The 13269-nt window shown below is 39.0% G+C and overlaps 1 protein-coding gene across 1 annotated transcript; it reads right to left on the bottom strand.

Annotated features, from left to right (window-relative positions):
* Positions 1–478: 478 nt before the first annotated feature.
* Positions 479–13050, bottom strand: LOC104894438 (factor of DNA methylation 5). The gene is made up of 7 exons (XM_010680664.4): positions 12774–13050; positions 11247–11698; positions 10292–10485; positions 10034–10123; positions 9480–9965; positions 7716–7931; positions 479–1279 (listed from the first exon to the last, which is right to left on the bottom strand). Exons 2-7 carry the CDS (start codon positions 11692–11694, stop codon positions 1046–1048), a joined length of 1668 nt encoding a protein of 555 aa, XP_010678966.2. The 5' UTR covers positions 11695–11698; positions 12774–13050; the 3' UTR covers positions 479–1045.
* Positions 13051–13269: the final 219 nt, after the last annotated feature.

The following is a 13269-nucleotide window of genomic DNA, read 5'->3' as shown; positions in this document are numbered from 1 at the left end:
ATCTCATATTTAGCTAACCACAGTAAGTAAATAAAAATTTACATATGTCGCACACCACTTCCTTTCACCCTATTTGTTTTCTCAAACAAAAATTCAAAGTGTAAGTTGATGAAATCTAACCACACAAACTCACCAATATAGAGGAAATTTCGTTTTGATATAAGTTAAACCCTGAAAAGAGTAAAGCCTCGTGTGACAAAGAGTAAGAAACTGAAAAACTGGGAGATAACCCTCTTTTGATGTTTACCTTGATTTTTACATTCATATATTTTTAGAGGAGATTTTATATTCATAGTTAAAAGCATAAGTTGCTTCTCAATTATTACAATTTTCTAACAAAACTAACCATAACATATCATATGTAGAGATTTTATGGAGTCGACATCACCTATATAAATCCATTAGTGCATGGCAATCTAATCACCCTTACCATATTTAGGATTAGTTCCAATCACTTTAGGAGCCGTTCGGTATCATTGTCAGTTTTCAGTTTTTATGATTTTAGAATCATATAATATAAGCAGTATCATAAACTTAAACTTGGTCATAATGATAGTAATCATGCTAATTTTAAAAACTAAAACAACTAAAAATTGAAAACTACTTTTTCTGATTTTTATATTATGGCTTTTAGTTTTCAAAAAAACTGAAAACTGAAAAAAAAAAAAAAAAAAACGATAACGAACGGACCTTTAATAAGGTCGCAACAACGAATCATCCCATTATCCATCTAAAACAAGCACAAAAGTAGCCTGGCCAAAAAAGATTATAAACTTCTCATGTCCAAAGTCTTTAGACTTTTACTCAAGTTCCTGCTCAAATCATTCCTGCAAAAATCAGTCTAGGACTAAGACACGGTAAAATCCGCGTCACAGATTGTCCCTAAACAAGGTTCTTAATCCCTTCTATGAGTATACCATACATATGCAAACTATTTCACTTGTGTAATTGTGTTCTTCTCAGCCCCCTTCTATGAGTAGGCTTTACTGCTCTGCCTGAATCTTTGAGACGAGAGAGTAATCTTAATATCTGAATTCAGATAACTTCACCTCTTGCGCTTTAACTGTAGTTTCTTCAAATTTTGGAAAACATAGTTTACGACTTCCTTTACAGTAGCCTTTCGTCCTTCGTTATAATTCCAGAGATCATTGACAACGTATCTCCCGCTTGGGTTGTACTCATTCAGCTCTTGCAAGGCTGTTGCAACTGCTTCGTAGACTTTATATCCCCACTGCAGCCTGAGCGTCTTCAGCTTCTCATCTTCTTCATTGATGACTTCCTGCATCATGAATCCATTCTAAGGTCGAATGTAGGACTTGCAATTATAGTAGAATGTCATGGTTGCATGAGTCAATATATAATTTAGTGCCAATTTTCAATTAAAATCTATTAGATCAGTAATTTAGTACAAGAAAGAAAGTTAGATATTCTGATGACTTTCATCATTCCAATCATTATTTACATACTAATGCAGAATATCCTTCTATTTTTATATACCAAAATTTGGCGATGGAAGTCTGATGAGTTTTTCAGTCAAAACTCATCAGAGTTCCAATAATGGTAAATATCCAGCTTGTCAGATCTTCCTATAGCAATATAACTATCAACTCTATAGGATGCTTTTGGAGTTTCATGGAAACACTAAGAAAAAGCAAAATAGTAGTACACGTTGCCAAAACAAAGCAAGTTGCCACAGAAAAAACTACTCCGTATGTTCTCTATTAATGTCCAGATAACGAATATCATAGTCACCGTGCCTACACTTGACCATATATATAAGAAAAAATATTATCATGTCGGATCTTGTTAGATTCATTTTAATGTTTAGTTCTGAAACATTAACTTGAAACAATGTTTGTTAATAGATAATTGAAGATATTGACGGTTAAAAAATGGGCAAGGAAAATTGTGAAAAAACAAATTCAACAACAAAAGGCAACAGAGGGTGTGAATGAGTAATCACAGGAGATCAATGTAAAAGATAGTTTTATCACTATTGCGGAACAGTAGTTTTTTACAACAAACTCGATAACACTACTTTAACTTCACACATTCCATAACAAGCATGGCTCTCTAGCTTCAACTCTAGCTCTCAAGCTTCATCTCATGGCTGAGCAAATATCAAGCCACAATTGACTACATACACCATGACATCTATTTACACTACCACATACCACTGAGTTCAACACGCATATAGCAAAAGTGTGAAACGAGTGACTTGCGATCAGCGCGAGTGGTGCGCCCGCACCAAGTAAAGGTGCGCCCGCACCAGGTCAGGTGCGCCCGCACCAGGGAGGGGTGCGCCCGCACACTCGTCACGACGGATTTTCAGTTGAAGAGGCAGAAGGTTTGGTGCTCCCGCACATTTGGCAGGTGCGCCCGCACCAGGAGTTGGTGCGCCCGCACCAAAATGTGGTGCGCCCGCACCTATCGGGAATTCGGCTTATTCCCGGTTTTCTGTTTCTCGTTTAATGAAGGGTATAAATAGTGCCCTAATTGTACGCTTAGTTAACACCACAAATTAGAGAGAGAGATTAGAGAGAAACACAATAGAGGAGATTAGAGAGAGTCTTTGAGATTCAATATCATTGAATCTTGCCTATTGTACTTGTAATCATCTCGTTCATAGTGAAACAATCTTTTCCCCTGCCTTGAGGACGTAGCTATCAAATTGATAGTGAACCTCGTTAAATCTTGTGTGTTCTTTATTCGCTTTCTTGAGTTTATTGCTTTGTTAAATCGCTTCCGTTGCAACAAACTTGGTATCTAGAGCTTGAGATTAAAATCAGCGTTAGGGTTTTGGGAAGATGAATACGATGAACTCAAAGATTGATAAGTTTACGGGGAGGAACAGTTTTGGGCTATGGCAGATAAAGATGCGCGCTTTGTTGAAGCAACAAGGCATCTGGAAACCTCTTGTCAAGAGTGACAAGAGTGGAGCGGCTGGAGGCCCTAGGAGGCCGAATTAGAGGCGATGGAGGAGAAGGCTCACTCCACGATTTTGCTGTGTTGGCAGACGATGTGATCACAGAAGTTGCAGATGAGATCACTGCGGCAGGTCTGTGGGCGAAGTTGGAGAGTCTCTACATGACGAAGTCACTCACCAACAAGTTGCTTTTGAAGCAACGGCTGTTTGCCTTGCGTATGCAAGGAGGTACGTCTCTAAGAGATCATTTAGATCAACTTAATACTATTTTACTTGATTTGCGTAATATAGATGTTAAGATTGAGGATGAAGATGCTGCTTTGATTTTGCTTGTTTCACTTCCACATTCATATGAGAACTTTGTTGAGTCATTTGTTGTTGGGAGAGAGACTGTGACCCTAGAGGAGGTGAAGTCAGCACTTTTTACTAGGGAGTTGCGCCAGAAGGCGGCAACGACTGAGAGTGGTGGAGATTCAGGGGCTGGGTTGGTGGTGAACTCGGCTAAGGGGAAGGGTCCTAAGAAGAAGAAAAATTCTAAGGGTAAAGAGACCAATCCTAGGAATGTCTGTCACTATTGCAAAGAACCTGGCCATTGGAAGAATAAATGTCCCAAGAATCCTAAAGCTTCCAATGCTAACATTGCACAACAGGATACGAAATATGACTCCGAAGAGGACCTAGCATTAGCTGCTGTTGATATGCCTAGTCCGTCTGATCGTTGGATTTTAGATTCGGGGTGTTCTTACCATATGTGTCCAAATCGTGATTGGTTTACTTCTTATGAGTCTTGTGATGGTGGTAATGTTACTATGGGTAATGATGCTGCTTGTAAGGTTGTAGGAAGGGGTTCCATCAAGATAAAGACTTTGGGGGTGAGATTCGTACTTGATGAATGTTAGACATGTTCCACAGTTAAAGAAAAATCTGATTTCTCTGGGTGTCTTAGATGAAGGAGGGTTTACTTTTTCTGGCTCGGATGGGGAACTATGTGTGTGGAAAGGTTCGAAGGTGGTGCTTAAGAGCACTAAGTTGGGTACTCTGTATGTGTTACAAGGTACTACTCTGACTGGTTCTGCTAATGTTGCATCTACAAGTTCTGAGGAGATGACTAAGTTGTGGCATAGACGACTTGGGCATATGGGTGAGCGAGGGATGCAGATATTATCCAAGATGAACCTTCTTTGTGGCCACAAGGTGAAGAACCTTGAGTTTTGTGAGCACTGTGTGTTGGGTAAGCAACACAGGACTAAGTTTGGAAGGGGCTGCACATAACTAAGGCGACGCTGGATTATATTCACTCAGATTGCTGGGGGCCTGCTCGGGTAGAAGGTATAGGAGGATTCAGTTATTTTGTGACTTTTATTGATGATTTCTCCAGGTACTGTTGGCTTTATTGTTTAAAGCAAAGGAGAGGCTTTTAAGACTTTTGTGCAATGGAAAGTCTTAGTGGAAAATCAGACAGGAAAGAAGGTTAAGAGGCTACGTACGGATAATGGTTTAGAATTTGTTAATGATGAGTTCAATGAGCTTTGCAGGGACACCAGGGATAGTGAGACATCGCACTGTCAGGAAAACACCACAGCAGAATGGTGTTGCAGAGCGCATGAACCAGACTTTGCTAGAGAGAGTTCGATGCATGCTTTCTAATGCAGGGTTGACTAGGAAGTACTGGAGTGAAGCCGTGAAAACGGCATGTTATCTGATAAACCGTGGTCCTCATACAGGTATTGACTGCAAGGTACCTTATGAGGTATGGTCTGGGAGAAGTGCTGAGTATTCTGGTTTGCGTGTTTTTGGTTGTATGGTCTATTATCATGTGAATGAGGGTAAACTTGAACCAAGGGCTAAGAAGGGTTGTTTTTTGGGTATGGAGATGGTGTGAAGGGTTACAGGATTTGGTCCCCATCAGAAGGGCGTGTTATACTTAGTAGAGATGTTACTTTTGATGAAAACACTATGTTTGTATCTGCTAACAAACCTGCAGGTGATACTGATGAGAGCACAGATAAAGGATCTGAGCAAGTAGTTGCTCCAGATCCTACTCCACAGGTTCGAACTCAGGGGAAGGATAATGAGGCTCCAGTGAGTTCTCCCATTGTGGAGACTAGTCAGAGGGATGTAGCTGTTGTTGATGAAACAGCTGATGTTGAGTCTGATCATGAGGAAACTGTTGTTGAAGGTCAGAAACGACCTAGGAAGAAGCGCAGAGACTGATTGAACAGATAGAGGGCAGGAATGTTCCTGGCCGAAACTGCTGTGTAGAGGAGATGATTGGTTATGCATTACATGTAGCTGAAGATATTGAGTCACCTGAGCCAATGTCCTACAAGGAAGCAGTTTCTAGTAACGAATCAGCTAAGTGGTTAGTTGCTATGAGTGAGGAGATGGAGTCTCTTCACAAGAACCAGACATGGGAACTAGTGAGGATACCACAGGGTCGTAAGGTGGTTGGTTGCAAGTGGGTTTTCAAGAGGAAAGAGGGAACTTCAGAGGGTGAAAGTGTCAGATACAAAGCCAGGCTAGTTGCAAAAGGGTTCAGTCAGAGGGAAGGGGTCGACTACAATGAGATTTTCTCGCCAGTGGTTCGTCATACTTCTATTAGAGTGTTATTAGCAATGGTAGCACATTTTGATCTGGAACTTGAGCAGTTAGATGTGAAAACAGCTTTCCTACATGGGGAGTTGGAGGAGGATATTCTGATGAGTCAACCAGAGGGGTTCGTTGTTCCAGGAAAAGAGAAGTTTGCTTGCAGTCTGAAGAAGTCCTTGTATGGACTTAAGCAGTCACCTAGACAGTGGTACAAGAGGTTTGACAGCTTCATGGTTGAGCATGGTTTTACAGGAGTCCATATGATTGCTGTGTTTATCATAGCAAGGTGGAGGACGGTTCATATATTTACTTATTGTTATATGTTGATGACATGCTTATTGCAGCAAAGAAGAAGTCAGACTGTTGAAGTTGAAGAAGCTTCTGAGTTCCGAGTTTGACATGAAAGATTTGGGAGCAGCAAAGAAGATTCTTGGCATGGAGATCTATAGGGATCATGGACGGAAGAAACTTTTCCTTTCTCAGAAAAGTTATATCTTGAAGGTACTTGACAGGTTTGGTATGAGTACTGCGAAATCTATTGATACTCCTGCTGCTGCAAATGCTCGTCTTTCTGTTGTACTTTCTCCTCAATCTGATGAGGAAAAAGAGTATATGTCTAAGGTTCCGTATGCTAGTGCTGTTGGTAGTCTGATGTATGCTATGGTTTGCACTAGGCCAGACTTAGCACATGCTGTTAGTGTTGTGAGCAGGTTTATGACTCAACCAGGGAAGGAACACTGGCAGGCAGTGAAGCGGATTTTCCGCTACTTGAGAGGAACGGCAGATGTGGTCTCATTTATGGGAATGATACTGAGTGTTTGGTGACCGGATATTCTGATTCGGACTATGCAGGTGATATAGACACTAGAAGATCGATGACTGGGTATGTATACACTCTAGGAGGTTCTGTGGTTAGTTGGAAGGCTACTTTGCAGTCTTCAGTGACTTTGTCTACTACGGAGGCTGAGTACATGGCTTTGACTGCTGCAGCAAAGGAGGGTATATGGTTACGTGGTTTGGTTAGTGATCTGGGTCTTCACCATGATCGTGCTATTGTGTATTGTGATAGCTTGAGTGCTATTTGTCTTGCTAAGGATCAGGTGCACCATGATAGGACTAAACACATTGATGTAAGGTACCATTTTCTGAGGAGTGAGAAGAGGATAGTGGTGAAGAAAGTTGGGACGCAGACAATCCAGCTGATATGTTCACCAAGCCAGTTCCAGTTCGCAAGTTCAAACATTGCTTGGACTTGTTGAACGTTGATAGTCACATTTGATCTTGTGAGAGGTTGTGCCTCAAGGTGGAGGCAATCCCGGCCCCGGGATAAAGTGGGCAAGCCCGGCATCGGGTTAAAGATGCAACTGCAGGAGGGAAAAGTGTATCTCGAGTATGTGGAGAGATACATGTTTGGTTGATTGTTTTGAGGTGGAGTTGTGTGGTAGATGCAAGTCAAGGTGGAGATTTGTGAAACGAGTGACTTGCGATCAGCGCGAGTGGTGCGCCCGCACCAAGTAAAGGTGCGCCCGCACCAGGTCAGGTGCGCCCGCACCAGGTCAGGTGCGCCCGCACACTCGTCACGACGGATTTTCAGTTGAAGAAGAAGGTTTGGTGCTCCCGCACATTTGGCAGGTGCGCCCGCACCAGGAGTTGGTGCGCCCGCACCAAAATGTGGTGCGCCCGCACCTATCGGGAATTCGGCTTATTCCCGGTTTTCTGTTTCTCGTTTAATGAAGGGTATAAATAGTGCCCTAATTGTACGCTTAGTTAACCACCACAAATTAGAGAGAGAGATTAGAGAGAAACACAATAGAGGAGATTAGAGAGAGTCTTTGAGATTCAATATCATTGAATCTTGCCTATTGTACTTGTAATCATCTCGTTCATAGTGAAACAATCTTTTCCCCTGCCTTGAGGACGTAGCTATCAAATTGATAGTGAACCTCGTTAAATCTTGTGTGTTCTTTATTCGCTTTCTTGAGTTTATTGCTTTGTTAAATCGCTTCCGTTGCAACAAAAAGCAACAACTTTCAGAGGTGGGGGGATGATAGCAATTTGACATTGCCAGCCCCAACTGAGCTTATAACGCGAAAAATTATATCAGAATGGAAAATGATCTATTCATTGTAGAGCATGAGAGTGCTGTACTGCTGTCAACGTTCTAATACAATTTCACCTTAAGCAAGAAAAAGAAATTCACCTTAAGATTTCCATGGATATCAATAATTTTGAATGGGTGCCAAGTTGAATCCAACAATTTGTTCTGCCATAGCGAGCATTCTATCCCTGCCTTTGTAAAGGCTACAGTCACTGGAAATCTTTTCTTGCACTCTCTAATAAAGGCCGTCAAATCAATTTCTCCCATTCTTTTTACACCAATGTGCGTGCGATTACCTGGAAAAGTCTCCAACAGACCCTAATATCACAGATAAAATAAATTAACATATTCTGACAATATGGAGTAGAAGTAAATCCCAAAGAACCCAAATAGCAGCGACAAAAACAGAGATAAGACCATCTCAAAAGTCAGATGTTTCTAACAGCGAGCTAATGAAGCAATTTGAAGTTTGAACAATACGAATAACTCAGAAATTTTACTAAAAAGCCAAATCATATATCCTATGCTCCTAGGTATCTCAGCGAGAAGACCTTTAGGCTATGTTGCTCAGATACAAGATACAGATTCAATGTCTACTCGGATACGGGTGTCCAAGTATCCGACTCGGCTATTTTGAAGAAAAAAGACAAGTTTTTAGTTTAAAATGAAGTATCCAAGTGAAGTGTCGTGTCGGACACGACACGGCACCCGGTTTTTGAGGTAAATGAAGGTGTCGGAGTAACATAGCCTATAGGCGCTAAAATTCTAGTAATCCATATTTCAGAAATTTCTAACAAAAGGTGTTATTTACCAAAGCAAAGAACATTTACACAAAGAGAATGTTGGGGACCAACATATCAGAGTCTCTGAACTTCTATATATACCAAATTCTACTTATCATCTAGAGGTAACCAAAAAACAAGCAAGTTATCCATCATGGAACCTTGCATACCCATCGTTATCGAATTTCCTCATTTTGTAGCAAAATACATCATTTTATTGATAATTTGAACTGAACAAGAGCTTAGGTTGAAAAGCAAGCAATTGAAACAGATTTTTCGTCCAAGTATAGGCAAAAGAATATGATGCATGCCTGCACCAAATGATATGATAACTATAAATGATGGTAAAATGTAAATTCTCCATCTCACAAATAAGGTGTTTTGTGAATTGTGATAATTCAAAATCGAGGGGAAGTACATTATCGTATACCACATTTACAGAGAATTTCCTAATATTTCTGCTTTAAAAGAAAAGTAATCACCTTACAAGATAGTTTGGTACATTAACACTGTCATTTGACTAAATTTACAAACTTCAACCATCAACTGTAAATCATGACCCCCACAAAACCAATTCACTCATTTTTTTTCCTTACTTCCACCATTTTACGTTCATGGGCTGGGTTAGTCTCCCTGGGGTTATATCTAATATTTAAAAGTCATCTGTTAAATGATAATGCTGAATGCTCTGTATCTAATAAAACCGCCTACTCTAGTCTATTATGAATAATTTATGCCATCCTAAGGTGCTGCTAAATGTAAATGGAAGGATCTTATCAACGTCCATGAATGATAAATCATAGATCGAACGGCCGAATCGGAAAAATTGGGTGCTATCATATAGCTTTGTATCGGTTAAGTTCACGAGTTGGAGATAAGCGGACTCGAACCGCTGACATCTATATTTAACTCCCTTACAGCCTTACCTTGCCTTGGACAACAATTTACAGAGATGTTGATAAGATCATAAGATGTTAATATTGATATTCAAACTAAAACAGCGACATATATGATATGCATATCAACACATTGTGAACAAAGGAAGTACAAGTATCCAGCAACAAAAAGACTGGTAAAGACATACTGTGATTGACGCTGCCCGAGCATCTAGCAATTCGTCATTTTTCTCTTGCAGTTTGATCACAAGTGTTCTAGTCATTTCTTCCATATGGATCATATCTTCTATCTTCTGATTCAACTCTTCCTCCTTCTCGTCCATCTTCATCTGCATTGCAGCGTAATCAGCATCTCTCAGAAGCTTCAAGTCTTCCAATTTTCCACTTAACTCCTCAATCTTCAATTGCATATCTTGCAATTTCTGATTAGCGTCCAGATCCTTATCTAATTGAAAAGATGTTTCAGTTGAGACTTCCAAAAGGTTTAAACTTCCAATTTTCCGATTCAACTCTTCAGTCATCTCCTTCATCTTCCTCTGGAAGATTGCAGCGTTGTCACCATCTCCCAGATGCTTCATGACTTCCAGATTTCCTTTTAATTCTTCAATCTCCAACTGCAACTTATGCCTAGCTTCCAGCTGAAAAATCTTTTTCAGGGGTTCTTCTATTGTTTTCTGCATAGTCATATCTTAGTAAGCAAGAGCTATACATGCTTCGATGACACATGCTAGTTAACAGTTACCTTTTGTTCTTCAGTGATTCTCAATACATTTTCATGTGCTTTCTTCAGCTCCAAGGAAGCCATGTATAATGAATTGATTCTTCCAACATTCTGAAATACCATAAGTACATCAGCTAGTTGACATTTACCAAGATAATGAAAAATCAATTGTATGGACTTCAACAACCCTCGACAATTTTTTGACACCCCTATGCGACATAGCTGCCACAAAAAAGGTACACTAGCCTTAAAAAGTGCAAACACACAAAAGAAACTGACCTGCTGCTTCTCCTTCTCCAGTTTTTGCAATTCATCCTCAGATAAGACCCTGTGCTTGCTTAATTCACAGGTAAATCCATCAAGTCGTCTTTTTGTATCTTCTACTTCATGGTTTATCTTCTTTTGCTCTTGTAAGATCCTAGTAACATGCTCCTGGGCAATGCTATGCATCTTCTGGGTTCGCAACATTCTTTCTATTTCAAATTTAACATGAAAAATTATCAGGCTTGACAATCTATGAAGCAATTGCAATCGGTACCAACCATTTTAGACTTTGCAATATATGGTCTATGTCGTGGTGTGTTGGGGAAGGGGTATAATATCTTTCAAGAAACTATCAAAGGCAAGATGTGCACCGAGACAAGTGCCCAAACAAAGTAATGAGATGTACTCATTACTCAACTAAGACACAATAAGCACAACATATGTTCTTTTGCCAATATATTGATAGGTGAATAGGTGAGAGACCCAATTTGTCTACTGCAAGAGCGAAAGAAAGCTGGTAACAACAGCGAGCTAGATTAGGCTCATGCTAGTTAGATCTACCACTCATGCAAGATAAGCAATTCCAGATTAAGTGAACAGTTGATAAACCATGTGGGGAGAAGATCTCTGCACGCAGTACATATTGAACTTGTGCATAAAATACAATGAAACAAACATGCACTAACATGCAGGGGCATCAACTAAAAAGACATAGTTATTAAGAATAAAAGAGGAACAACAGATGAAAGAAGTTCATTGCATTATAAGACGTCATCCCAAAACCAATTGGTAATAGCACGAGCAACATACTTTAAGCTATAAACAGAAAGCTCTTTGCCTTCGTTTCGTCATCATAAAAATCCTTGCTCCCACTTCTCTTTAAGCATCATAAAATGCTTGCTCCCACTTGAAACCTAACAAGACTGCCACAAGAGAGCAAATAATGCTTTATAAGTTCAGAGAAACTGACCAGCATCATTGAATGCTTGCTCCCACTTCTCTTCAAGCATCCGACTCAAAGACATAGTTTCTTCATTAAGTCCCCTGGATAGCGTCTCATCCGAGTTCTGACCCCCCTCATTGATCTCACTAGATTTGGGTTCTGGCACAAGTTGGCAGCTAATTTCAGCAGACCTGAAGCCTAAGTCGACCTCCAAATATCGAGCCAAAGCAAGATGGCGGGCTTTCTGATCAGCTCTTCGTCGAGCAGAACCTCTGCCAACACCTGAAGCATGCTGGAGCAGGGTTTTGAAGCTACAAGCTTGCTTCTTCTTATCTAGACAAAATGGGCATCTAAAATTACCACCTGGGTTCTGCACTATGTAAGTCCCAATTTGAAAGGCTTGATATACTTTCTCTGAATACTCCTCAATCTCACTATGAGCAATGTCAGGTTCTTCACATGATCTGTACTCCATTAGGCTACTCCGAAACAAGGGAAATGTCACAACACTTGAAATCTAACGAAATATGACTGGTACTTACATTATGCCAGAAGTAACATCATACTGATATATAACAGTACAGCTAAATCTAACAGTTGCATTTACACCTAATGAATTATGACCTGTTACTGTTAGAGTTCTTGAACGTATAAAGTTTGTCTAATCTGCAATTCTAAAAGTCAAACATGGTGCAATCCCTTACTAACAACCCATATAGTAGTAGTAAACAATTTATAAACTGTGTTAAAATCATTTTACATCTCCTTCTCTTTTATTAGTTTGCTCCTTTGTTTTTTCAGAGTTAAACTTCATTTATAACTTTTTATAAATTTTGGAAAGAATTGACATGAATAATCTAACTTTCACCCGTCTTTTCAAAATAATCTCAACTTTGCACGATAATCTCACATTTGAGGGACCTTCTCAAAATAAGCCGGACTATCTGTTTCTTGCCTACATTACTCCATTTTAGGGCTATAATATATTGAAAATAAATAATTATTCTGAAATAATTCAAAGTCAAAATTATTTTGAAAAGATACTCAAAAGTTGGGATTACTCTAAAATAATTCAAAGTTGAGATTATTTTGAGAAGATAGTCAAAAGTTGGGATTACTCTAAAATAATTCAAAGTTGAGATGATTTTGAAAAGACCGATTATTCATGTCAATTTTTCTATAACTTTATTCATGCATGATTGAATATATTAACCATCAAAAGGGACATATTCGAGATTAGGTTAACTCATAAAAAACGGAGGAAGTATTATAATAACAAAATTTCAAAAGAGTGTGTCAACATCACACATTAACAAGAGTAAAAGTTTGAGTGCACACAATGATATAAGTATTCAATTAAATATTCAACTGTATATATCTTATTTTTTTTGAGGGAATTCAACTGTATATATATGCCTCTTTTACTTATCTTTGAGATAAACCTAGAATTTTCAAAGAGTGTCCACAAACTCATTATGACTATCATAATGTAATATCCGTACTCTAAATGGGTTTACTAAAAGAATTTATAAAGCAATAGTGTCAGATGATTACCTTGTTGAGCGATGTTTTTCGTCGTCTTCTTAAACAAGTGTCAAAATCAGAGAATTCTAGGGTATGAGTAGTTTTCCAGAATGTATTTCTATGGGATTTCTTTTAAGCAGACTAATTATTTACGGAAGTTTAAAATGATTTACAATAATCACAGAATTATAAGGATTACAGTTATATCTTGAATTTCAAGTTGTTGAAGCCATTGATGCTGCAAAGAGTAGAGCAGGACAGGAAGTGAACACTGAAGACTGAAGAGTGATGGGTAGATGGTTTAGGATGGGAGATACGCAATTAAAGAAAATAGGTTTGTCTTGTAAGAGACCGCTTATTTAAATTAAGCTCAATATTAAAAAAATAATTAGCCCAATAGTGAGTAGAGGTTAATTTCTTTTAGTGACTCGTTCAATTCATTTAATGACTATGTTTACTTTTATATTAAAATTAAACCGCCTCTTTTAATAATTTTTGAAGAAAATAATACTCCCACTATTTAACA

The sequence above is a fragment of the Beta vulgaris genome, chromosome 5 (assembly GCF_026745355.1).
Source record: "Beta vulgaris subsp. vulgaris cultivar EL10 chromosome 5, EL10.2, whole genome shotgun sequence".
Classification (NCBI taxonomy): Eukaryota; Viridiplantae; Streptophyta; class Magnoliopsida; order Caryophyllales; family Amaranthaceae; genus Beta; species Beta vulgaris.
The sequence above is the reverse complement of the archived record's forward strand: the minus strand, read 5'-3'. Positions and strand labels throughout refer to the sequence as shown.

Excerpts from the sequence above, each read along its gene's own strand:
- LOC104894438 (XM_010680664.4), bottom strand. The coding sequence starts at position 11,694 with ATGGAGTACAGATCATGTGAAGAACCTGACATTGCTCATAGTGAGATT. Across the intron at positions 10,124-10,291 it reads TGGAGAAGGAGAAGCAGCAG|AATGTTGGAAGAATCAATTC; the intron begins GTCAGTTTCTTT and ends ATGGTATTTCAG. Across the intron at positions 9,966-10,033 it reads GAATCACTGAAGAACAAAAG|AAAACAATAGAAGAACCCCT; the intron begins GTAACTGTTAAC and ends ATGACTATGCAG.